At 40.3% G+C, this 27,813-nt stretch overlaps 1 protein-coding gene across 1 annotated transcript; it reads right to left on the bottom strand.

The window, feature by feature from the left end:
- On the bottom strand, nt 1-27,813 carry TGFBR1 (transforming growth factor beta receptor 1). The gene is made up of 9 exons (XM_088533360.1): nt 27,706-27,813; nt 18,888-19,139; nt 18,238-18,480; nt 13,227-13,457; nt 7,733-7,900; nt 6,642-6,798; nt 2,292-2,416; nt 1,533-1,663; nt 1-359 (listed from the first exon to the last, which is right to left on the bottom strand). Exons 1-9 carry the CDS (start codon nt 27,779-27,781, stop codon nt 234-236), a joined length of 1,509 nt encoding a protein of 502 aa, XP_088389486.1. The 5' UTR covers nt 27,782-27,813; the 3' UTR covers nt 1-233.

Genomic DNA, 27,813 nt, shown 5'->3' with positions numbered 1-27,813 from the left:
CACAAGAGTTTCTAAGTATTCTGGGAGAGAGGTGTTCATAGTGCACAGAAAGGACCCAACACAACTGTTCAGCACGTCCGCAAAAATCCTGGGGCTAAGAAGTGATGTTCCTATGAAGTATTAAAAGGCAGCAATATCCTCCTGTTCCCTCAGTGAGGTAGAACAATTAACCTTCGTAACACGCCACCTGCGCGGGTAGATTTTGACAGTACTCCTCAGTAGCAAAGCCAGGATTACATCTTTATCCCCTCCTGTTGGCTAAGTTGTGATAACGTTTTCTTAATGCGCAAAGCCGTGAGCCGAGCGGCTCCGTTGGCATACCAGCACTCCCGCATAATTTTTGCCATTACTCGTAACGCCTGCAAAGGAAAGAAATAATTACATGCAGTTCTCTCCCCATGTAATGTGCTTTTGTTCTGCCTTGGCCTGTTACAATATACACTTCTGAAATCTATGACTAGTACTGCTGCATACAAGAGTGTCGTATAAAAAAAAAAAAAAAAAAAAACAAGTTCTCACTTCAATACAGAAAAACAAAGTTCTTTATAATATTGTAGATTTTTCAGCACTTCACTCATACTAATATATTTCAATGAAAAAACAGCAGCTTGACTGTAATGATCCTCTGAAATTGACACTGAATTGTTTTCTGTTTGCATTGAACAAAAATATTCTCGTTTTTATTGTGCCTCCAGTTGAAAAGCAGTAGTAAAATAGAGTAAGACACCCAAAACTGGTACCAATGTGCGTGTAGCTAAGAATATACTCAATCACTTCCCTCGAAGTGCTATTCAAGAAGGTAGTTTAATATAGAGCAGCTCACTAATTTCATCAGCTGTATTCCTCAATGATCAGGAGCTGTCATTACATGCATAAATGTTTTATGTAATGTTTGTAACCCAACAAAGACACTCAGCTTCCTAATAACTGCGGTCCAAGCTGAATTAAGAGCACACAATACAAATGAAGGGAGATAAAGTACTAAGTCCATTATGTTTTTTGAAGAAATTCACCTACTGTGCAGTGATGGAGTGAAGAGATCTGAGCTAGCTCTGCATGGGCTCGAGTACACACCCGAGGCAGCGCCCCAGTGCTGAAGACCAGCACTGGTTGTGCCCAATAAGCAGTGCAGCCACGTGGGCACAGCGCTGCCAATAGATGTTGACTAGCTCTTATCTCTACTACCCCCTACTAAGTTTTATCTCTACTATCCCCTACTCATCTCAATTTGCAATGATGCTTCCTGAATATAATCTATCCTAGATCAAATTTAGATTAACTTTCTCAATTGCTGCACGGGAAGGGATCCTAGAATACTCTGCTATTCACTTTTCTGACACCATTTTAACAATTTACACATGACCAAAGATTAATGGCATTCAATAAAGCCAGACTGATTAGAATGAAAGCAAAATCTCTCAAGGGTATTTCCCTCCCCTTCAAAAAGAAAAATAAAAGTCAAGGACACTTTTTAAGCTGCTGAAATCAATAAAAGGTGTTCAAACAGTTTCAGTCTAGTTAGTAACACTCACCTCACAGCTCTGCCATCTGTTTGGAATATTGGGCCTTAGTTTCTGCTCACAAACAACTTTTCTCATTTCCTCAACTGAAGGATCTGAAGGGACAAGGTCATAGTATGGCAACTGGTAATCTTCATGGATTCCTGCAATTGTTTGAAAATAGTTTTACTTTAGTTAACAGTTAACTTACATATTCTTTACTTTTTACCTATGCTTACAGTTTACTGCTACCCAACATTTGTTTTCACATTAATGACTGATAACAAAAACAATAAAAACAACAACAAAAACACATTACAAGCCTTAAACATATCTTAAGAGTTTTAACACTCCACTTGAATTTTAAACTTTGAAATTTATATATCTGGAAAAGATAGAAGACATGCCAAACCTTTCAACTGACATACTGAAGACGATTTATTATACCACATTTTATTTTTAATAAGGCATGCACATCATCTGCATGTATTATGTCTGGAGCTTACTTGACCTTCGTCCCTTTCAAACATTAATTTCACCCCTTTCTCTGCTTTATGTAAATATTTTAGAGGAAGTAGTAGTACAGACTAGCTCCTATTTTCTTCAATAAGTAGGGTTTAAGAATTTACACAAAGGCAAGCTGAGCCAGTCATTTACAAGATTAACAATTAGCAAGTTTAAGACATGCTCACTTCACACTCTTTAGAGAAACAGCTTAACCAAACCTAGTCAGATTCTGCAAGTTGTTTATAACTCCTTAGCATGTCCAGTTTTGTAAAGACTGCCACATACCACCAATTGAACATCGCCGAGCTATTTCCCAAAATACTAATCCCATTGCATAGATGTCTGCTCTCTTGAATGACTCGAAGTGTTTCATATTTATGGAATCATCTAAAACTTCAGGAGCCATGTACCTGTTTGCAATAAAACAGACATAAGTACTTACAGTAGAGGATGTTCAGTTACATTATTTGGCTCAAAAGCTAGTTTAAATGTTTGTGCAGAAAAGGAGACAGATTCAGAGAGAAAAGAGTAGTTCATGAAGATTAGGATGTTCAAAGGTTCTTTGCTCTTATCCTATGCATTTTCAAAAATCAGTGAAAACAGTGGTCAAAAACAACTAAGATAACTATTCCCATATATTCCTTGAAAAAAGTTATGTTTGATTATCAACAAGGTATATGCTTGACAATTCAGAAAGTAATAAGAAAATGTGAAGTAATAAGAAAGTGAGACTTTAAGAGCAAGGTACTAAAGGACTGGAGGGTGCAGTTTACCAAGGCTTAATCTTTGGCAAAAGTGAAGGGAGGGGAGACAGCAAACAGAAAAATAGCAAACAAACAAACAAACAAAGAGAGGTTCCACGTACCAAACTGAGATAAGCACTAACAGATTTCACACATAAGAAGTGTAAGAAGCAGCAGTTTACAGGAAGCTGGCTAGTCTTAACACAAAAACACATGTTCTTAACACAAAAAGTAAACTCTATCAGAAGGTCTTAGAAACATCCAACTTCAAAAAGAGACATAGTTTCATTTTGGGAGCTGATCAGCAAAAAGATAAAGGAGAGATTTTTTTTTTTTTTTTGGAAGAACACTTACAAGACAAAGGAAGAGATTTACAGAGGATCATCCCAAGAGAGCAGAGAGGGAAGGCTGAACTCATGGGGCACAATCTTAAAGACAGAACTGTTAAGGGCTTCTTATTTTAATGTTCTTAATTACTTTAAGGTAGGGAGCCTTAAAGTAACTGATTCTTCACTATGCAGTAACACCACACTGTTACGTCACTGCGGCTATACTCTGTTGTCAGAACATTCCAACTAAAACGTTGGCATGGGGCCTTATGAAGGTGGGCTCATGGTGGTGGGACTGACAGGCACTTCCCTTCATGGTGCTAGAAGCATTGGTACTTGCTGTCACAGTGGTGGTTGTAGCATTTTTGTCAACCTGGTATACCTCTTGCAGCTAAGGGTGGTGTGTAAACATTGGAGAGCTCTGTGTATTTTTCTACTGCCTTGTCAATCTCAAAATAATAAAGCAGGCAAACAATGACACTAGGGCTTTAAAGAATGACAGCTAACTGGTAAGAAAGCAACAGGCACAAACTACTGGAATGGAATACAATGTTGGACAATAACTCAACCTCTAAAACAGCCACAGGAGAACCCTATGCACAATTTTATGCAATCAACATAGTCCAAGAGTCTTAAAAATACCTTTTTTTCCACTAACACCAGTGATGGCAGGCAGAATGCAAGACTGACACCTAGTAGAAGAGCAGAAATTTCAAGATTTCTTTAGAAATAAGCTTTAAGAATTCTCAGCTCTACTGTGTCCAATGGATGCGACACAGGAAGAAGCAAGAGTTGGCAACAAGAGGAAAAAACGCAAAGAGTAGCCCAGAAGTTCAGATGCTGGGGTGAGGAATGTCTTCTAAGCAGTTCACAGACATGTAATTTCTGTGCATAAGCAGAGGACAAGTGTCTGGAGAGGAACATAGAATTTTCTTTGACAGTATCTATTGAACAGAATGCAGAGTGTTAATTTTAAGCCACCAGGATGTCACAGTCTTTCATACAGCCAAGATTCAAGTCTTTCTGCATCATCTATATCAAAGGTTGGTGGTTTGATATTTTTCTGCTCTGCACAAGGATCTTGCACACATATTGGACACTGCTCTTCTGCTATTTAGTGTGCTTGACAATATAGTGATCAACTGGTCTAGAAGCAAGAATATTTGATCCACCTTAAGATCATATGGGAAGAAGGACAGAATGGGAAAAAGTGTAACAGAATCACTACACAAGCAATGTAGGATTTCAGTTCAAATTCTAAGTCACCCTAGGGGCAAGAGACTTAAAAAAAAAAAAAAAAAAACATAAAGTTCTGCATCTGTAATAACCTCAAATTCATACTTGCCTAAAAATAACTTCCATTTAATTTCTTGGCAAACTGACCTCTTACTGTAATTCTCAGACACTATTTATGTTGATTTTGGCTTCCTTAACAACTCAGAATGCAGACTAATTGCTCAAAAAGAGATTGACGGAACAAGAGGTGACAGGCAAGCAGGTCATCCAGTGCAGTTAACAGAACAGTAGGAGTTTCGCAGCTATCCAACGGGAGTGAAACACCCACCTCCTTAGCAATTACTATACTGCATTGCTCATCAGAAACAGGGCTTTGGGTTCTGGAGAAAACTACTCTACATAGACTAACATGATAGAATTTGAACTTCTGAACAAGTTATGCAGCTACACTCCAAAAATGCAAGGACAAGTCTACAAAGAAGGTTACAAATGATCTTGTGTATGGACATGCCTATCATTAGATGCCTGCTGACTTTCCCCAACCCTCGCTGCCCTTCTAGTCCTGGGCTTTTAATTGCTTAAATTTCTAGTACAGTACACAAGGTGTTCGATGCCCTTGAACAAGACCCATATACAACATCCTATGTGCAACTCTGTCTTTTCACCAAGCCCTTACTCCCAAGCAGAGTTAAATTCTGCTTGTGTTGGATCTGGGTAAACTGCAAAGGCAAAATTCATATGCAAACTACTTCTCTAAAACTATTTATTTTAAAAAGTGACAATTTTTCCACACTTCTCAAAAAGAAAGGAGAACTAGCCTATTTTTTACTTGCTTCAGAGGATTGGAGAGAGTGGTTTTATTTCCTTCTCAATTTAAAGTTCACATCTTCCTGTTTTGTCAGGCCAAGCTGATGAAACACATATTCACACTCCTAGTAAAGCTAAGCCTCTAAGAAGAAAAGAAATAAGGATTCATTCACCCTAAGAAAGGGATCACCGGCCAGACTGACTGAAAACGGGTCCTGCTTACTCCCTCAACCATGTATTTTGCAATAGACAATCCCTAGAAAGATATAAACATGATGATATAAACATGTTCAGGGTGTGACAAAAACACACTGAACTTGCCCTTGAGATTTCTCCATATGTAGAGGAGATTCCAGCAATGGCAGTCAGTGGGAATTAAAACTGACACAGAACAGATAAGGTTTTAGTGTTACTATGGGAGAACAAGGAGCAGGACCAACTTGAAGCCAAAGATGTAGAGTTGTTACTTAACTACTCACAAGAGGGAGAAAGAGGGGCCACGTCATTAAGTGAGCAATTTGCAGAGAGGTAGAAGTGACTAATGTCTTCCAAGAGGAAGCAGATTTAGGCTGGCTGCTGTGAGCAGCAGCAATAAGGTCCCCAGCGCTTTACTCCTGCAAAGCAGCATAGGACAGATGAACAGGCAGCTTAAGAAGAGATCTTGCAAGGAGGATCTACAGATACAGCTGAACACATTCTTCCTCCAAAGACCAGACTTAAGAGAGTGACTGATTTGCGTGTCATTTTTCTTTGCATGTAGCTGTAGTTAGAGTCTAGCTTTCTTTTATTTCTTGCATACAGTCTGTATAGTGACATAAAAAGTTTAAGTAAGTTTCACCTGACCATATGTGTAAAATTTAAAAAAATGGACAAAGGACTAAATGCAGGAAAGCTTTCCTGTCACTTCCTGCAATTTCAGAAATATTGTCATCAGTAAAAATTTCCAATACAAGTTCCAAAAAACAAACAAACAAACAAACCTCCAGCTGCTACATGCAGCCTCGTTAACTGTAACACATATAACACAACAGTGAGGAGAAAGCAGAGAGGGGGAAAACATAAAAAATTTTACAGGTATGGGCTGGAGATCGGGCAACATCAGCAGAGATTTGTCCAGCACTGCTAGTGCACTTGTTCAGGTTAATCTTGTGCGTCCTTGAATTACTATAGAGCTTCCACGCATTTCTCAGTGGCAGAAATTTTGAGTAAAACCACTGGCGCACCACTGACATTATAGGTGTCAAAAGGATTTGCCCACACTGGACAATCCCACTGCTTTAGTTAACTGTTACTGCTACTATATCTATTGGCTATAAAGCTGCATAGATTAAACAAAATTAGTCCTACCTATATTCAGCATTTCAGTTTTTAGTATTTGAAGCTCCAGCAATGATAAACTTTTTGGCTGAAACTGAACCGCATCAAAATCAGCGCCATTCATCAGCTCTTAATTCTTGTAAAGGCAAAATACATATTTGCAAATTCAGAGGCAGGCCTTTGAAGAACAGGATCATACTGACCTTTTTGTTCCCACTCTATGATTTGGAGCAATATCAATGGTGTCTGTAGCTGAATCGTGTCTTACAGCCAATCCTAGATCTGCAATGCAACATGTTCCATTCTTTTTCACCAATATGTTTTTTGATTTCAAGTCTCTGTGGGCAATTGCAGGTTTTCCTGGAAGCAAACAAAAAAAAAAATAGAAAGGGCAAGATGAGGGGAGGCAAAGAAATCCCTATTTCTAACAAAAGACAGACAGTATTATTCTAATCTTGGTACAGGTTTTGATGTTGCCAAAATATCCGTTCTAGTTCTGCAATTTCATACGTACTATCAAGAGTACTTCCTGAAGTCATTCATTGTGGACAAGCTGTCTCTCTGCAGCTCTTCTCCCTCTATCTATCTATCCGTGTATATACATTTGCGGACACAAACACTACTTGCCACATAAAGACTCCGAATATCCATGTAAAAAAAGCATCCCTTAAGGATGATAAAAAAAAAAATAAAAGGTGGGGGGAAGGAAATCACAAATCAAGGTTAAAAAGTACAGGCACTGCTAAGTGCCTTTTAACAGTCATTTTGTATGACAAATTTTTGAGCGATAACAAGTGGATATAGTACAGAAGGGAAGGTGACATGCACAGCAGAATACCCAAGCATGACTTACTAATGAGTCACTTATAAAACCCTACAGCAAGAGCAGCAGCCACCTTACTGTGTGGAAACTGAGGTCTGCAATCTGCCTGAAAGTTGAGGAAGGGAAGAGAAGAATACTAATATAAATTGCCATACCCTGAGGGGGCTGAAAGTTTCATTCGCATACTGTTCTCAGTACGTACTTGTACCAAAGACACACTGCCTACATCAAATTAAAATGTTTTATTAGCTCAGAACCTACCACAGACCCTTTCAAATTCATTTAGCTTCTTCGGGGATTAGCTTGAGCATGAGTAGCTATCTGCAAAGCAAGGTATCTGCAGAGCAGCTAGACCCTGGATGTGTTTAATGTTCTAACTAAGAAGAGAATTACAGTAGAAACAGTTGCATATGAGTTTTTTTTCTAATCTAGTATTATCCACCTGATAGACAGAACAGCTGTAAGGATTACCTTGTGTGCCAACAATTTCCATGTGAAGATGTGCAAGGCCACTGGCAGTGGACAAAGCTAATTTTATCATTCCTTCCACGGTCACTGTATACCTGTTCAGGTAATCAAAGAGTGATCCATGCTCATGATAGTCTGACACCAACCACAGCTGGGTCCACGTACCATTATCTGCAAAGTAACACCAGCATGAGTAACACACACATATGCAAACCCACATACAACCACTAAAAAAAAAAAGGAAGAAAAAAAAAAAAGAAAGAAAGAAAAAAAAATTAATCCTATAAACAGGGGATTACCATGCAAGGCATTCTGATTCTGAACAAGCTGAATAAAATAATACCACCCAAATCAGAATTAGAAAATCAACATTACTGTTACTCAGAAGTAAATTACGGTTATTAATCAGGCCCTTCCTTCTTCTCCTAACTTCTCTGCCTGGGGAAAATGCTGAATGCATGATGCAGAGCTAATGTTGCCAACATCTGTCCATCACAGTATAAAACTGTCTGGGCTACTTACAGAAATGTGACATGCTTTTTTTAAAAAATGAAATTAAAAAAATCACTGTGTGTGATCTTACAGCCTAACTTAGAGAGTTTTCTTTCTTTGAGCTAGTTATTAAGGGTAATAAGGGACAGAAACCAATATTCCCAGCTCTAAGAATTATTTTTTCTGTGTCTACGTCCTGTTTTCAAATAAAGATCTTTCAAGGTTGGCCTCAAGATCTATCCAGTCTCAGCCTTGGAGGCGAATTCCAAAATTACCAGAAGATTTTTATCCAGCAGTAGAAGCTTGCATGCAGCAACCTGACACATTACTCAGAGCAAAACCAAACCCCACCTCTCATGACCACCATGCTTCTGGCCAAAGCTCAGAGAGAAAGGGAAGGGAGGCAGAAAGATAAAGAGACTGAAAGAAAGAAAAAGCTGTTTGTGGCATGATTTTTTGCAGCAGAGGCTATACTACCTTTGCAACACAACCCAAGACCTACAGATGAAATGCAAAAGCAAAGGTGTTCAAATTATTAAGCCTGTGGACACAGAACAGCATTCTGCCTCTCTAGAACGGTAACTCCCCCGTAGCAGATTCCCCCTAGCAGATTCTACCCTGCCGCTCTTCCCAGAGGTGAGAGCCCAGCCCAAGCGAAGCTCCCTCACGATGCGGCACGTCCCTTAGCGCCAGCAGAACACACAGCCGAGACCTAACCACGAAGCACAAGGAGAGAAATGAATTCAGAGCTAATTCTTATGATAAACGAGCGAGCAAACGAATCACTTCTTAGGTTCCCAAAGAGAACTTTCTAACATAAACTTCTCTTCTACCACTTCCCTCAAAAAATTTGCCTCAAATTTTGGGCTAAAAAAATCAATAGCAACCTGATCAATAAGAATTCCTTTCACCTGAAAGTTTCTAGAGAAGCTGAAGGTTCCATTTTTTGCTTAAAAACCCACACACTTCATGGAACACACAAATAAAATAAAAACTTCCAGTCTATATCCCAGTTCTAATAATAAAAATAAAATTTGCATGCTGATTAACTGGTACGCTCTGGAACACAAATTATACATAGAGCCCACTCTTAACTAAGCTGTCCATGTGAACATGAAAAACCAAGCAATCAAATGCTCTAATCCAAAGACCACCAGAAAGCTTCTGTTACAGTGTAAAAATAACCCCTACAATATGCCCACAGAAAAAAATCCTGAGTTTTGTTATTTTTAACAAAAAGTGGGCAAGAAAAGTAAGTCATGAAGATTACTTCTAAAATCTAGGGCTGCTTTCTCTTTTATTATTTTAAATAGCAAGGTAAGTTTACTGATAAAAACTCTAATAAACCCTAATAACTTTTTTCAAAGAAGATTATGGTCCCTGAAAAGTCAAGCGAATTTGACAGCTGTAAATTTCACTGAATCAGTTCCACAGAACCCTTAGAAACTCGTGTGCTTACAGGCATGTATGATACTACTTCAAACAAAAAGTCCAAGAGCTCGATGTTGTACAAGTTCAAAATGAAAAATCTCAGAAGTCAGAACATTCTCTTCACTCAAAATAAATAAATAAATAAATAAGTAACCTCCATTGAAAGAAACGGTCTCAAACCATCTGTACTGTCTTAAACACGGAAGGATAGATTTAGAGGCTTGGTCTGTCCCAGAAGTGATGCCAGCACCACCACAAACAGCTGAAGTTGGTGACTCCAAGTCACACAAGATTTGGTAGGTACAAGGAGGTAACCAAACATCTGAAGAATTCTGCATCAGATATACGTATAAAGGCAGAGTTGAGAGCTCCCTTTGATTGTCATTTTTCCTCTTGTAGAGAGAAATTATCATTGCTTTGAAACATCTTTGTATAAAGACTTTCTTCCTATCTCTAGGCGCATGCTGTTAACATGCAGTAGGCATACCTACTTTTTGTATTTATTACCTGTAAGTCTAAACATTTAGCCTTTTCTTACATTCTTTCCATGGAAGGAAATGGAAGGCTGAGCTTTTAACTATTCCAAATGGGGCCATGTTTCTTCCCCATTCGTGTTTGCAACCCTCCAAACAGATTTTAACATGGAACAGTTCTTACATCCATGCTTACATGACTTTTAAGTCAAAATGCAGCAATGAGCACATCAACGTCCAGCTATATAGGACTTGCTACATTTTTCTAAATGTCCTTGTTTGACAAGCTACACATATGCTTTTCTTCATGAATCTAAGCAGAATGCTTAATCACTCTGTAGATAGTATGAGAAGACTCTGAGTCCATTTTTGCCTCATATTAAACTGCATATGCCACAAGGCTTCCTTTTTCTTTACCTGATAATACAATCAAGCTCAGTAGTAATTAAATGCAGTAGCACAGTCTAACAATGGCAAGGTAATCTAATTTAGTTCATATATGCGCCATGAGCTAGAAGCTCAAGCAATTTTTTTTTAGAACATGACAAGAATTTATGTATGCCCTTAGAAACAAATATACAACAGCTTAGCTATAGTTATTCCCTTTCTTTGGAAGAAACCTTCTGAAAATATTTCAAGACCATCAAATCACTCAGCAGAGACAGGTTTCTCTTCTGTAACAATATAAGCAAATTTGAAATTGTGAATAGACAAACTTTTCCATGTCCATAGTTGGGAGACTAATTGCTGCTTATGAAAGCAAGTTAGTGATTTCAAAGCTGCATCTGTCTTAGACAAAACATTAGGTGAAGGTCTGACAGTTGCTTAGCACAGAAGTTTTGAACTCCCAACTTATCCTTCCAGGTGAAGGCTTAAGAGTTACAGAATCTCCCCTAATGCTGTTTAGTATGACATTTCAAAACATTTCAAAATAGGACAACAGGATACTGCTAACCTTTCTTGGCAGTCAAATGACAATGGGAAAAAGGAAGAAAACCATCAGTGAAAGAGATCAGATACTGATAGAATCTACAATTATAAAGTACTCAAAAATGTGGACTTTTTAAGAAAAGCTTATTCCTGTGCCTGGAAGTTTTATCATCAGTGGAACTGTGGCTTGGCCACACTAAGATAATCATGTGATAAAACCGAAACAAAGAAGAAAGGACATGGATAAAAAAAGGCCTAAAGCTTTTAACAAGATCTTCCAGTCAAGTTCTTTCTTTTCAGAGCTTCAAAAAGAGTAAGTGGCTCAAGCACTACTTCTCTCAAGAGGGAGGCATTCTGCTCATTTCCCTGCAGCATCTTGCCTACCATCATTCCTGGGCATTCACTTATCACGTACTGAAGCCTCACTGAGCAGAGCTCAGAACTTTCACCTTGAAAGGTGCAGTTTCCTCAACCAAGTGGAAGAAATAGAGGAACCAAAATATTTTAGTGCCTAAAGCTGTTTTAAATAGCGTGCAGCACAAGACTTCACCTTATTAAAAGGTGCTTAGTTATATTAGTTTATGGTTATTAGACAGCTGCACCCAGGGAAGTCTTTACCACTGAAAGAGGTTGCAGACTTCATTTTCCTGCCAGTAGAGTAGTGCAGGTGAGAATTGCCTCATGGGTTATCTGCATTTAACCCAATTAACTAGTCTGGAAGCTAATTTTTTGACCTAGTTTAAATTTAGCATACGCTCCTGGCTAAGAAAAGAGCTAGCCAGAACAGAAAATCATTTAGCCAGACACAACACGACTGCAGTTAAAAAGCATGCATTGCTTTTCAGTCCTCAAACTGGCTTAACAGTAGCACTTACTTCTAGAATAGTAATTAGTTGTAGAAGAAGGTGCTGAGAAACCAAGGTGAATTTTATTAATGTTTTTATACTATATATTTAAATGTGACAATCTGTTTTAAATATAGGCTCCAGATACTTAATTAGGTCCATGAGAATAAACTCAAGCTTTCACAGGTACTATTACTCTCAGGCATAAAATTGTATCAGATATTAAGAACCTGGTAACAAGTTCTCTAGTACTCTCTGTACCTTCAACCTTGAAGATTAACAAGTTATATGAATATCTGCTAGGAACAATTCAGCTATAGTTAAACCTCGCTTGGAGAAAAGGAATGGTTTACATGACCTCTTGGGACATCTTCCAGTTCCACAGATGATATGGAGGATTATATGGATACACCAGCTGCACCAAGAAACCACTTGGGAAGTTGAACCAAAAGCCTCAAGAGCCATTTAAACATCCAGAATGGGTGTGGAACCTTGACTTCTCCCCAGGGCTGATAAGAGTTTTTGGTGAATGACCTCTTAACAAAGAGGTCAAAGACTATTTGCGACAAAACTCATTGTTTCAGAATAAAAATAACTGAATAAGTCAGTGTAATATTTTAAGCTTATCTTAATGTAAAAACTCAGAACTACTGGTGACTTTGTCAAAGAATTCTCATATCTTAAACAGAACTGCAGAAGGATCAAAGAAAATCTCACCGGACAGACTGCAACAGGTAAAGCTGCAAAATGTTTAAACTGTTCCTCTTGGATGGATACTTAAAGGCTCTTCATCCAAGACAGCTTCAGGGTTTAGATGCAGTTCTTTAATGTGACGATCAAACTAGAAATTCCTTTTTCTAGTTTCTTGGCTCACGGGAGTTCTAAATAATAGTCTCACATATCATAGACTTAGAAATGAGTCTTCCATTTTACGATTCATTTTCAGGGCATGATTTCTCTTGGTCCCACACATCCCACAAAGTGACATGCACAACAAGTAAGTATTCAGTAAACTTGCCAGCAAACCTGTCAGATTAATGGATAACTAAACCTCCATTTGATACTAGGCTTGACTGGTATTTTAACTTGCCTGTAGACATTAAGTTGAACCTCATTAAATATACAATCAGCTTAAAATAGTTGAGTTTTTTTTCTAGAAAAAGGAAAACATACATTCTGCAGAACTGGGAAAATCATCTAAGAGCACCTTATGGAAGATGATACTCAAGTAGCAAGTTTCTTTCACTATTCTTGTTTGCAAAATACGTATCTTTTACAGTTGCCATCTACTCCGAGTATACATATAATGTGTTACACATTACTAACCTTTATTGTCTGCAGCTATAAATCCAAGAATGTTTTCATGACGTAACATAACTGTTTGATAAATTTCTGCCTCACGAAACCATGAGCGTTCTTCTCTTGAAGAGAATATCTTCACAGCTACTTCTTCTCCTCTCCACTTTCCTCGCCAGACTTCGCCAAAGCGACCCTTACCGATGCTTTCTTGAAGTACTATAGTTCTTGCAATTGTTCTTTGCACAAGTAAAGGTAAACCTAAAAAGAAGATTTAACATTAAAATTAAAATTCATCTAGTTAAACAATAAAGCAGGCCACATTCGATTCAGTTGTTTCTTCTGGAATGCACATAAACTCTTAGAGCTTATCAGCTTGTTGGGGACTGCTAACAATCATGTGCTCAAGATGTTACCCTCAGTCATAAATGTCAGTAACACAAGGTTAAAACTACCTTTACAGTCGTCAACAAGAAAGAGCAAATTTCTGTTTAAAATTATAACAATTGCTGATCCATAAATCAATCCATGAATTTAATTCAAAAAGAAACAAATCAGGATTGAAATTTTCTTAGTGAGCTGCCTATAGCTCTCCTTGGAAAGCAATTCTAAAGGACCTCTGCTACTGTTGCATTTACTTAATTCTTCACTAGATAAGACTCAGTCTCTTTCCAAGTTACGATAATCCATGCTTATCAGTAACACTGTCAAACATTCAGGGTGATGGCTCAAATGCACCAGCAGCCTGTTAGTGTTCTCAAACCATGGCAACACAAGACGACTTTCTCCTAATGCAAACTTCACAATTTTACAGGCACCTCACTACCATTCTACCCAAGAAAAATGCTTACATTATAGAGCTTCAGAACATCGACAAGCCTTCAACTTGCAGCACCTCATAACATGCTTCAATATATCAATACAGAATCACAGAATGGTTGAGGTTGGAAGGGACCTCTAGAGACTATCCAGTCCAACCCCCCTGGCTCCAGCAGGGACACCCAGAGCACGTGGCACAGGGTGGCATCCAGGCAGATTTTGAAGATCTCCAGAGAAGGAGACGCCACAACCTCTGGGCAGCCTGTTCCAGGGCTCTGTCACCCTCACAGGAAAGTTCTTTGTCATATGGAGATGGAACTTCCTGGGTTTCAACTTGCACCCATTGCCCCTTATCCTGTCACTGGCCACCACAGACAAGAGCCTGGCCCCTTTCTCCCTACAATCACCCCTCAGGTACTTGAACATGTTGATCAAATCCCCTCTCAGCCTTCTTTTCTCCAGACTAAACAGACCCAGCTCGCTTAGTCTTTCCTCATACAATAGATGCTCCAGGCCCTTAGTCATCTTTGTGGCTCTCTGCTGGACCCTCTCTAGAAGCTCCATGTCCTTCCTGTACTGGGGAGCCCAGAACTGCACACAACACTCCAGATGTGGCCTCACCAGAGCTGAGTAGCTGGGGAAGATCACCTCCCTCGACCTGCTGGCAGCAGTCCTCCTACTGCAGGCCAGGATCCCATTGGCCCTCTTGGCCACGAGGGCACATTGGTGACTCATTGGTGACCTGTTGTCAACCAGGACTCCCAAATCCCTCTCCGCAGAGCTGCTTTCCAGCAGGTCAACATGGCATCTGGGGTTATTCCTCCCCAGGTGCAGGACCCTGCACTTGTCCTTGTTGAACCTCATGAGGTTCCTCTCTGCCCAACTCTCCATCCTGCTTAGGTCTCTGAATGGCAGCACAATGAGGAAGCAGCACTGATACTGCCCCAACAAGCCTTACATACAGTGTTGTCAGGGATTAAGTCTTTCCTGCTTTAAGATTTTTTTAATTCCTCCCGGGATTCTGCAGTGAAACTATCTTGTATGATGACTACATCAGCCAGGTTACTTACTCACAATAAGATCTTTTAGTATGTAAGATTACTTTGGAAGTGTTAAAGTGAAATAACTATTCCATAATCACTGATCCAACAGTTGATACAAGAGCATCTGCATATCCTAATGCTCTGTAAAACAAATCACAACCAATACCTCTTGAGCAAGAAGCTGCCATCCACCTTTGGGCACCCTTTGCCAGGAGCAGTGCTAGAAGGATCCGATACGCTCTGCGGCACTGCCACGCTTGCCTCTCTGAGGAAGGCAAGTTAGAACCCCGTGGTGTTCACGGGTCCCCCTCAAGACTTCCAAATCTACAGGAACTTCTGCACAGCCTGTACTGACATGATGCACGCTTCCAAGCCAGGGGAAGGCATGGAAGGGAGGAGAAGGACACCATGCTATAGATTTAATCATTGCAGGTGACATACATTTTGCTGAAGGAACTCAAGCTTTTGTTGTACTAGAGTTCTGAAGTGACCTGCCTGAAGAAACAGGCAGGTCTAGAACAATTACAGGCCCCTCGGACTCAGTTCTGAGGGTATGAATTCTTACTCTACTGGCCAGAGAAAGCTTCTTTCTTTCCATTTATGCACACTACAGCAAAACCCATCAGTATACAAAATTAGCTTGTACTTAAAAGTTTATATGATTTGTCTAATGCTTGTCTTTCTACAGTTGTTTTAGAAAACTGTTTGTACACCTTCAATTTTAGATTCATGGCTTTCAAAATTACTGAACTCTTCATAGAAGTCACTTTCTGTTAAAGAAATTAGCACGTCCCAGGACATAAGCCACATTAAGATGTTACAGTACCATAAAAACCCGAAGAATCAGCCACCTTACTGCTATGCTGCTTTTTACAATATTACTATTTTTCTGAAACTGTGCTTACTTCTGCTACTACTTGTCAGAAAGTCAAAACACCAGAATCCACATTCATCTTAAATCTGTAAGAAAAATCAAGTTTTCTTACAGATACTGTTTCATTACACAATCTCCTCCTCTTATTGTACAAGAACAAAGAACAATAAACACTTCCCTGTCCCCGTCTCCAACCTAAATAACTCTATGCTAGGACTCTTCCCCTGGAAAGTAATCCAAAAAGCCCTTGAAATGGGAAAATTTCCTTGCTGCCTCTATGAAATTGCAGGTAAGTTACCAATATTGGCTGAAGAACTGGATGTAAAACTGTTTAGTATCCAAACAAGCTGACTTTGTGACCCTTTGGATTTCTCACTACTTTAAGTTCCTGCATCAACTTATCTAGCACTAACCAAAGCTTCTGTCTGTCCTGGCTTGGAGGATTCTTACTGGTTCATTGCAACAGAGTTGTCCCGCCATTCCCTGGTTGGAAAGTTACAGCTACGCCTCGCAGTCTGTCTATGCACTATGTATTTGTTACTTCACAGATTCCTGGCATGAACCGAAGCTTCAAGAGATGTTCAAATTACTCTTTAGATCCTTCCTCTGAAAGTTAAGCCTTTATTTTAGGCCTTTTATTGATTCCTTTTATCCAATCTCCAACTGTTTGAGGTCCTGGTGTTTGTTTCTTGTAGAACACCAAGGAAACACTGACGTAAGTCAAAGACTGAATAACCAGTAGCAGCTTACTATTTACTATGGTAGAAAATGAATCCTACCACGCTTTTCATCTGAGTAGTAAGGTGCTTTTTACAGTTTTGTATATCTCTCAGTTTTATATGCTCCTCAGAGAGTACCATAATCCAAGATTGTAGCAGAATCATTTTTATCTGACCACAAATTCCTTCAGTCCCCTTGAGCATGGTACAAATCTAAGAACACTTGCTTTAGGTCACTATCCCCAACACTAAGTGTGCATCTCACGTAAGAACATGCTGTGCCAATTAACAAGGGCTTTTCTGACTAGATCTGGATCAGTTGGTTTCTTCCATCCATTTCCACTGTTTCCTGTAACTTCTCCACAACAACACGCCTTTCATACATTTCAGTTCTGATAGGATTAAACATTATTTTAACTAACAGCTCAGACACCTCCCCCTCCAATTTTATTCTGTAAAGACACAGTCATCTCAGTTTTAAATGCACAATCCAGACTTTTGAACAGAAAATACACACTTCAATGACATGCAATTGCTGGTGGCATTCCCAGACACAAGGAAGTATCATTCAAGCATAGGGCACGGGAAAGTTGAGAGTTTACATAGTAAGTAGTTGACCAATTCTGAGTCAAAGTGATATAAGCTATGGCAAATACACACACACATATATATATTGCTGTTAATGGTACAGAAAACAAGTATTGAAGCAGGTCCTATTGCACTCATACGAGAAGGGAAGTACAAAACACACCTTCTCCAGAAGCAGGGCTGGAAGGGAAACCACATAAGTTGCTCTTCTGACAGCAAATCTCAGTTTTTGAATAACTAATCGTGAAGGAGACATGTCACCCGCCTGTCAATGCCTCCTCAACCAGATTTCTGTGATACACTACCACAGCGCTATAAGCAACTGGGTCAAGATTATGATAGCAGCAGCTAAATACAGTGAACACTGACTACCTCCTCATCCTCCCAGAGCAACACCTGCTGAAGTCAGAATTACAATTGAAAAAATAAATAATGCAGACACATGCCACACATTGCATCTATTCTATACATACAGCAACAGGTATTTGCTGATACAACACTTCCTGTAAAGATAAAAAACAAGCTAAAATATTAATTTATACTTAGAATATCGTTCACATATTCACTTACATAGTTGTAAGTAAAAATAAGTTTCAGTTTAAAGATAAAAAAGAATATTGACATGTCTCAAAGTGGGGAAGACGGTAAATATATATATGCTATGCATGGAAACATACATGCTATGCAGAAAAAAAATGGTATATGACTGAGCTTTACATTAGTAAGGGAACACTCATTAGTGAGTATAGAAGGAATAATACAGTTATGATAGCCAAATGTGCCATTCTCTGTGTAACAGACTAAACTTGCGGAATAAGGGACAAAAATGCAACTAAACTTGATTATTATATTTTTCCAGTATACTGAACCCTTATTAATATATTGCATCTATATCAAGGCAGCTTCTTTCCTTTTGCTCTTTTAACAGTACTAAGGCATGGATTTTTTTCTTTTAAACTCTTAAACACAAATTATTTACAATTAGAAATGTGCATTACCTGACCCAGAGCCTGAAGTCGTCATATCATAAATTAAATCTTTTAAAGTAGTTCCTTCCGATATGAAGGGACGATCTAATGAGGGATCTTCTTCACTTGGTACACGGTGATGAATTACCGTACGATTATGACACAGATACAGAATCAACATAAGCGAAATGCAGAGGAAGCAGACAGGGCCGGCAATGGCAGCTGCCAATTCCACAGGTCCTAGGTTAGAAGCAGGTTTTCCTGGAGTTGGGCCTGTCAGTAAAGAAAAAAAAAATTATATATAAACAAAAGGGCAAAACTATTTCTACGTAACACAGTAACTCAAGCATTTGTGACTATATCTCATAGTGTTATTCCAATTATTTTAATGCATTTTTAATTTTGAACATAAGAACAACAACTTTCAAGAATCAAAGCCAGTATTAAAAAGGACAAAAGCAACTCACAGTTTATATTTCAGTTGCATTTAAGACTTCAAAATTGTTTCTAATATGCCAATCCAGGACACCGGTTTCTTGTTCCAAAGCTCTTACTATTGTAATTACAGAGTTTGAGGTGAACTTCGGTCCCCTTAATTTCCCCATGCATTCCAAAATTCCTACAGAATTTTCTGTTGTTAGCTGTAAAGAAGAAGAGTTAGTAAGCCCCAGACCCCTTACCTGGTGTTGGAATCGGAAGCTCTATTTTATTGCAGAGGTCTTTGTCACAGCAATGAGGCAAAGTAATCACTCCGTCTCTGGAGGAGGGGGCACAAACGAATGGCCTGTCTCGGGGAATCAGATCAATTTCTGCTATGCACATGCTATTGTGTATGACTTTGTCCACAGTCCGTGTTACTGAGGTAAAACAGAGCCCATCTGTCACACACGTAAAGTTGTCTTTTGTACAGAGATGGCAATAACATTTTAATGCTGTATTGAGAAAAGAATTAATGTTGGTTGTTACATATTTTGAATTGTAAAATGGTTGTAATGATCTCAAGAAGTAAGTTTGAAACACTACAGGCCTATAATCTTTTTACATACATAAACTTAGAGTAACATTAATGACAAGCACTACAATTCTTTTTAGTGGGGCAGGAGATAAGAAGGTGAACAAAGTCACACTTTAAGTCAGCTCTCCTTATATAATTACAGATTAAGGCTACTAAGATCTTAACTGTTTCTCCAGAGGGTCCAGTTTTGTTACAGTCTCTCATAGTAAAATCTAGACTTTTTAATAATACTATCTTCTGCAACATTCAGCATGCAATCCTACCATTTTCAAAGCCAATAAAAATAACACCACTTTCACTGCAACTAACAAGGGTTGAGCTTTCATATGCAACACACAGTACACTGCCAGCTACTTTAGAAGGTTAATGTTGTATATATTACATGGTAGCTTTAGTGTTTTTTTCTTTTTGCTGAGGAAAGGGCATATAAAGACTTAATCCTCATTTAAAAAAAAAAAAAAAGAAAGAAACCCAAATATCATGAAAACATATTCTTTCACATAAGCAGAAATGGGTTTGACTTTTTAATTTATGAATTTGCGGAAAAATACAGCCTTGCATTCCACAGTGTCCTGGTTTACTATAACTACCTATATGGCAGGGAGAATGACAGACTAATCATGCATAAGACAACTAGATTTTACCTGTTGATTCTCAAAAGTTCTAGGAAAGGAAATCTACTAATTCCAATTTCTCTCTCCATTCCTTCCTTCATTTACTGTACCAAAGCCAGAAAACAGCATCAAAGCAAAAACAATTTGTTTCTAGGGAAGAGAAGCTATATACAACCTTCGAACAGAAGCAAGGATATTCCCCTTTAAAAATGGGAAATTAACTGATTTTCTTCTTCCTTAATATGCTATCTGTACACATATGCATTAAATTTAGGGAAAGCTGCAGTTAACTCTAAACTCTAGTTAGCCCAGAAAAAAAAAAGTGAGACAAAAATAGAGATTTAGACAACTGCAAATCTTAAACATTCGTGCCCAGAAGCAAAGATAAATAAACATAAAAATAAAAATACAATAAGCAGATATTACAGATACAATAATACAGAATACATACAGAAAACTATACTGACACACAGGACTGATGAGGTGAATGGTCAAATCTAAAAGAGGCTAAGTCGAAGCAAACAGCTGTAGGGTCACAGCCCAAGAAATCCCTCCCTCTCCCCATCAAGCAGCAACCTATAAGGGATTTGCATTATGTACTTTGTATCTTTCATAACTAACTAAGAACAACATGATTTAGAGAGGAAGAGAAAGAGATTTCATCTGTATGCATATCCTGTATATCCTTCAGGTGGAAAAGCAGATATTTCCATGAAGATATTTTTTAACTAAGCATGACAAATGTCAAATGAAAAAGCAGATAGGAAAACTAGCAGAAAAGTAAACAATATATGTTCTCACACAATCAGTTCCAGAAATTTTGAAGGACCCCAACTGTAACGCAAGACGACAAACTTCATTCAAGTACACAGAAATTCTCACATCAGAGACATCTTGAGGTACAGTAAAATATGCCCTGGAATCTGAGATTTGGCTCTTCACCTAAATTCAACAAATTAAGACAAAGTGCTTGAATTGTCTATGAATTTCAAACCCTCTTTTGCCCCGGATATAACATATTTCAAAAAAAGGCAATCTGATCTGAAATATATATTTCATTTTGAACTCCCATTTCTGAGTTCTCACAACTCCCCACTAAGTTTTCTGAATTAAATCAAAGCCTTGCCCGACACCCTACGCGAAGAGGTAAAGCACTTTAGCGAGCAATTTAGGTGCAGCTACAGAAAGCTATCCCACATGTCTGAAACTGTTAGCTCCCCCCAGCCAAGTTGCTTCTTTTCCCCCAACCCATTAAGACTTTCAGAATGAAACTTTATTTGTATTCAAACATATTAACCCTTACATGACATTATCTAACTTGCTTCATCCAGGACATATTTTTCCATTTAACAGTCTTGTTGGCTCATCACAACTACCTCATACATCTGAATGCCTATATAAAAGTTAGCTATTCAGTAAGATTATCTTTACATTAAGCCTCGGTACAGATGCTTGATGTTCCCTGAAGTGTAGAATGATTAAGTGTAACAAGGTCACCTCAACAGCAACAGCTCCCTGATGATACAAAGTTATAAAGGAATGTTGATACCACTCTGCTAAATAGAGAGTTGGGCCAGAGTCTTATCTTCCTTATTCACTTGTTCCTGTCTTTTGCTGAGTAATTCTGTGCAATTTGATAAGACAATTTATACTATCTCTACAGTTTATTGCCATTATCTTCTACCTTCCTATCAAGACACTGTACACTGTCAGACACAACTGAGTTGGTTTTTAACACAACTACAGCTGTACTTGCTTCTGAAACTGCTCTTCCCCTCCCACTTTTTAAGAAAAACTGAAAACAAGGCTTTATCCCTTGAATAGTCACAAAGTTCTCCTAGGAACATGAGTTTTCTGCTGTTCTCTGCAAGACATAGTCTTACAAAAATCAAATCAATTAATACTTTGGCCACCTTAATGCTTTTGACATTTGCAGTTCTTTATACACCACAATCCAAAAGGGCAGTAGTAAAATTTCCTTATTTTCGTAACAGAAAAATTGAACTAAGGGCCTTCAGCAAAAATTCATACCACGATGCGGAAAAATAGAATTTTAGTATCTTTGCACAAACCTCACTCTCCACTTATCTATGTGTAAGAAAACAAAGAATGTGAATAAATGAACACTTTATAAGGGAGATTTAATATTGAGTAGTAAAGGAGGAGTTGTCAGTGATGATCATTTCATTAAAACAAGTGTTTTCAATAATAACCATAATCTCAAATTGAAGAATTTACTAGTTCACACTGCTGTCACTTTGGAGATAACGTAAAAGCTTTCCCCCTGCCAAGTAGTTCATTTTTCCTCAAGGAATCATTACAGACATTTTGGAATCTCATAGAGAATTTAGTCAGGTCTTGAAACAAATATCTTTTAGTTAGAGCTGGTTGATAACAGTATGCCGCCAAAGAATGACTGCTGTAATCCAGTTTTCCAAAGATAGCAGTTTCTTTCCTCTATAAGACATTCCAATATATTTTGAAAACGACTTTTAAAGATAAGTCCCTTTAAAACTCCTTAAACTGAAAGATGGGGCAGGAGGGAAGGGGGAAATTGATGCAGTTTCAGTTCATGCTTTTAATAGCAGTGAAAATCAACTTCACTTTGTTTGTATGTACAGATTACAGTGTTTGGGTACAACCGCTAGTTTGAAGATCCACTAGCGTCTAATGGAAGGTTATTTCTGTTTGAACGATACAAGAAAAGACGAGATAAAGTACAGGCGGCTAAGCGAATGACCTGAAGGTAATACAGATGACCGATGACAAAGCCAAGAACAGAGGACAGGTCTCCAGAGCAGTTCAGTGCCTTTTCTATTGAATTTCTTCACTGTGTCCTGACCATGCTGCATAATCATTCCCCCTATATGACTGATTGCCATAATAAAAAAGCAACTGAGAATAGGCAGTTACAAAAATGAATATATGAAGTATAACAATGTATAGCACATTATGCCATTGATAACTTCTATGACCTATTTCTTGTCAGTTGAGCTGATTTAACAATAGGTTAGCCTCTTGTGCTGGATGCAGTTACTCAAGTAACTCCTCTGGCTCAGACTTTTAGTGTGAAAGTATTTAAAAGTTTCTTTTATGAGTGCTGCAGTGTAGAAACTCCATAATGAGGATGAAACAAGCTGGCAATGCAAGTGAGACACAAACTACACACCTTGACAAGAGTTAAGAAAGCTGTTTCTGTAGGGCTTATATATTGACGCTAGTACAATATGCAGACATAACAAAGAATTAAATAAATCCTGTCCATTTAGCTTTTAAGTGTGTAATATTAGATTGGGGGGAAAAAAGTTCTGTTTCTGACACCTTCCTGAAGTTTTTAAAATTAAAAATAAAACCTCTATTTTCAGTATTACATAAAACCCTGTGAATCATTACACAGTATTTGCTAACATCCTGCAGAATTACTGGACTTGGCCAGTTTACAGTGCTTACAGCACCACCTTCAATTAAAGAGATTCTGCCCAGAAAAAATATGAAGTTGTGTGTAAAAGCACTTCAAGACATAAAAAAATAATACTACGTATCAGTAGTAATAGTTTTTCATTTTAATTATATTCACAATGGAATGACTGGCTGGATAGATGAGGGGAGAGCGGTGGATGTCGTCTATCTCAACTTCACCAAGGCCTCTGACACCGTCCCTCACAACATCCTCCTGGGCAAGCTCCGGAAGTGTGGGATAGATGAGTGCACAGTGAGGTGGATTCGGAATTGGCTGGATGGCAGAGTCCAGAGAGTGGTGATCAGCGGTGCCGAGTCTAGTTGGAGGCCTGTAGCTAAACGGTGTCCCCCAGGGGTCAGTCCTTGGTCCAGTCCTGTTCAATTTATTCATCAATGACCTGGATGAAGGCACAGAGTGCTCCCTCAGCAAGTTTGCTGATGATACCAAACTGGGAGGAGTAGGCGATACCCCAGAGGGCTGCGCTGCCATCCAGAGGGACCTGGACAGACTGGACAACTGGGCAGTGAAAAACCTCATGAAATTCAACAAGGCCAAGTGCAAGGTCCTGCACCTGGGGAGGAATAACCCCAGACACCAGTACAGGCTGGGGACCGACCTTCTGGAGAGCAGCTCTGCAGAGAGGGACCTGGGTGTCATGGTGGACGACAAGTTGACCATGAGGCAGCAGTGTGCCCTCGTGGCCAAGAAAGCCAGTGGGATTCTGGGGTGCATTAAGAAGAGCGTCTCCAGCAGGTCGAGGGAGGTGATCCTGCCCCTCTACTCAGCCCTGGTGAGGCCACATCTGGAGTATTGTGTCCAGTTCTGGGCCCCACAGTACAAGAGGGATGTGGAGCTGCTGGAGAGAGTCCAGCTCAGGGCTACAAGGATGATCAGGGGCCTGGAACATCTGCCCTATGAGGAGAGACTGAGGGAGCTGGGCCTGTTCAGCCTGGAGAAGAGAAGGTTGAGAGGGGATCTGATCAGTGTCTATAAGTACCTCAAGGGAGGCAGTGAGGAGGATGGTGCTGGCCTCTTTTCATTGGTGGCCACCGACAGAACTAGAGGTAATGGCCACAAAGTGAAGCATCAAAAGTTCTACATGAACTTAAGGAAAAATTTCTTAACAGTGAGGGTGACAGAGCACTGGAACAGGCTGCCCAGAGAGGTTGTGGAGTCTCCTTCTCTGGAGATCTTCAAAACCCGCTTGGATGCAGTCCTGTGCCATGTGCTCTAGGTGACCCTGTGTGTGCAGGGGGGTTGGAGCTCTAGAGGTCCCTTCCAACCTTAAGCATTCTATGATTCTATGATTTGCAATAATTTTACAAATAAAGAAAACTGTCACATCCGAAGCCAAATTACGACAAGTCCCAACAGCAGCACTATGCTGTAAAGGAACCTCGAGATCCTTCTCTTGTAATATCGTAACTCTTTCGCTAAGGAAAGTCGAAATGACACTTTGAAACAAACAAAAAATACAATACCTGGAGAAGGAAGGAAAAAAAAATCAGGACTTTGTTTCCACAAGCTACAGAATCTGATGGGTAAAAAGATTGAGGCTAAGACATATTAAAGATAGTTCTCTAGGAGAGAGTTGCAGTGTTTATGAATGTTCCTTTCTCTATCCAATAAATTTTGACAGAAGTAAAACCACAACACAGGATGGTGCTGTCAGCTTCTCAGTTTCTTATTTATATACTCCCCTCAGATAATATCAAGAGAAATATCTAGCTCAAGATGCAAAAAAAGGTTTAGATCCCATGTCTGGAACAAGGGTACACTTTCTAATTGTGGTACTTTGTGACCTTTACCAAGTCATTCTTCTTACAAAGGCACTAACTAAGTTCAAGTGTTGCAAGGAACATCACGTTTTCAGGAAAGTTTTCACTGTGTTACATTCCATCCTTCCCCATTACCTTCAGTGGAAAGTTTCCACTGAAAATAGCAGTTTGGGGCAGCTACTGTTATGCACTCAAAGAAGACAACCTGCTTTAGTAAGACACTATCCTCAATTTGCGAGTAATGATAAAACCTTGTGAATGATCCCAGCTTTGAAAAGGGAGCATTATGTTCTTTGTAGCGTAGGTGCCAACTGACACTATCCATTTTTGCAACTCGAGCATGCACATGCTTCTACAGCAAGATATGTTAAAATCCGTTTCTGATATCATTCATGGAAGAAAATGATTTAGAATACAAAAAGAAATTTAGAATTAAAAAACTAGACCACCACCTTTACAAAAGAATATGGAAAGAAGGATGGGTTCCTTTGTACATTTAAATCCACGTCAGCATACAAATCAGGTTTGCTCATTATCACAAACACGAATGAATCACGTGAACACAGAGCTTCCAGAGGGTGACTGCCCACAGTTTTGGCAAAATGAATTACTGTTTATTGTTCACACTGTATTGGAAAGGGTTGGGGGGACAGAAGAGAAGGATAAGGGTAGGGGAAGGAAGCAAGCAGTAGTAGTTCAATCAGCTGCTCTGATGCATGATGTGTTTGACCTCTGCATAAACTACATCATGAGAGGATGCACTTCTGCAATAATGCTAACATGAGAAGTGTCAGGAAGTGTCCAGCTTTTGTCAACTCGTGATAAGAACACTAGTGTAAGAGGATGCAAAGCAAAGCAGTGCTCCTGCACCACTACTTTGGCAGCTTGAACCACAGTGCTGCGGACAGTGCCAAATCACAAAACCAATCTCAGAGGACTTTTCTTGGAGGTAAGGACTAAAGGACCTGACTATAATAATAATGAGATATTCTATATATACATTTTTTTTCTTTAAAGGCCACACATCACATCCATCCTTAAGCTTTTCTATGCAAAATTATTTTGGCCTTGGAAATCTATGGCAATCTAGCCATGCTGCCATATAAAACTCTCAGACCTTGCTTTCATGACTGATTTTCATGACTGAAAATTTTTGATTGCTTAAAGGCATTAAATAGAAGAAGAAAGGCTTAAAGCTTAGAACAAGGTAAAGTTTACCTTGATATCTACACTGGATGTTTTACATTAAAAAGCTTTAAATTATTAAAGGCTGATGCATCTTTTTTAAGCATAAACACACAAAATAAAAGGTAATTTAAGCTTATTTCACAGTTTCCATTTCAGAAGGTCTTAATCTTCTTTAATAAAGATATCAGCTGTTAGTGTTTTAGTATACTAAGTACTATTTTGGCTTACTATTTGACTACTACCTTAAACTGAAATTTGAAGAGCATAGTAAAAGCCCAGATTGAGGGATGTCTTAGGGCTGTAATTAAGAGTTAAGGTACATCTCCTTTTCCTCTTTAAAAGACAGAGCAATCTACATGCCACCTATGGAAGAATTTGGAGTGGCACCCGTTATACAGACTTTGTATACTGACTGTCATAAACTAACGTACTGCAAACCTAATCTGATTAGACAGTAAAGCATATGCATCACTTAAGCTGTAAGATCTACACATTAATGAGACTCTTAGGTGAAAAAACGAGTAGGATTTTCTTTATTTAATGATCACTTTAGCTTTGGCTTTCCTGAACCTCACGAGCAGCCTGCGTGCTGCCCGCTCCCTTCCCAGCAGCTCTGCTCCGCTGCCTCTTTCGGAAGGCCAGGAGCGGAGAAGGCTCAGAACTGCTCTCGCCACACGCTCCGTGCGCGCGTCAGGACGGCGAGGCCCCCAGCGCGGCGGAACAAAGCACGGGCGCCGGCTGCTCCGCTGCCACGCGAGGACAATCCCCGTGGACCGCCGCAGGCTCCGGGCACCCCTCGCGGCGCCGGCGGGGCCGCAGCGCCCGGGGCGCCTCTCCCCGCCACGCGCGACGCGGCGCTGCCGCCGCCTCCCTCCCCCGCGCCGCGCCGCGGGCTTCCCCGGGCCGCTGACGGCGCCAGGGCGCACAGAAGTTTTCCAGAGCAGACTCCATCCCCAAGCGGGTAGTTCCCGCAGTCCGCGCTGCTCGGACGCCAAACAACGGCGACCTCGAGGCAGGGAAGGGTGCGCTCCCCCCGCCTCGGCGGCCACCAGCAGCTCGTCCCCTCGCGCGGCAGCGGCGGCCGGGCCCCGACTCGGGGGCGGCAGCGGAGCGAGGGGGACCCGGGCAGACGCCGCTCTCCGCGGGGCAAGGCCGGGGACGAGGCGGCGGCGGCGACGGGTACCGCGTCCATCCCTCCGCGCCGCCCCTCGCCACCGCGGCTGCCCCGCTGCCCTCGGCCCACAAAGGGACGCTCCGGCCCCGGGCTCGGACACCGGGGGGGGCGGGAAGGGGGGGGCCACGGGGCGACTCCGCCCCAACCGGCCCCTCCGCCATGTTGTTGAAAGGAACCGACGGGGACCCGCGGACCACCGCCGCCCCCGCCCGCCCCGGCGCCTCCCCCCGCGCTTCCCCGCTGCGCGCACACGCCGCGCGCGCACTCACCGGCCGCCGCGGGGAAGAGCAGCGCGGCCGCCAGGCACAGCAGGGCCCAGGGCCGCCGAGCGGCCGCGGCCGCCATGCTCCGGTCCCGAACCCGCAGAGCGAGCGAGG

This window comes from Tinamus guttatus, unplaced genomic scaffold, assembly GCF_059628265.1.
Source record: "Tinamus guttatus ecotype Peru unplaced genomic scaffold, ASM5962826v1 Tinamus_guttatus_pri_ptg000497l, whole genome shotgun sequence".
NCBI lineage: Eukaryota > Metazoa > Chordata > Aves > Tinamiformes > Tinamidae > Tinamus > Tinamus guttatus.
The sequence above is the reverse complement of the archived record's forward strand: the minus strand, read 5'-3'. Positions and strand labels throughout refer to the sequence as shown.

What these genes read in the sequence shown, in the direction of transcription:
- TGFBR1 (XM_088533360.1), bottom strand. Translation starts at nt 27,781, where the DNA reads ATGGCGGCCGCGGCCGCTCGGCGGCCCTGGGCCCTGCTGTGCCTGGCG. An exon ending in GCTCTTCCCCGCGGCGGCCG is followed by an intron (nt 19,140 to 27,705) that starts GTGAGTGCGCGC and finishes TTCTCAATACAG; the next exon opens with CATTAAAATGTTATTGCCAT. An exon ending in ACAGATGGCAGAGCTGTGAG is followed by an intron (nt 360 to 1,532) that starts GTGAGTGTTACT and finishes TTTCCTTTGCAG; the next exon opens with GCGTTACGAGTAATGGCAAA.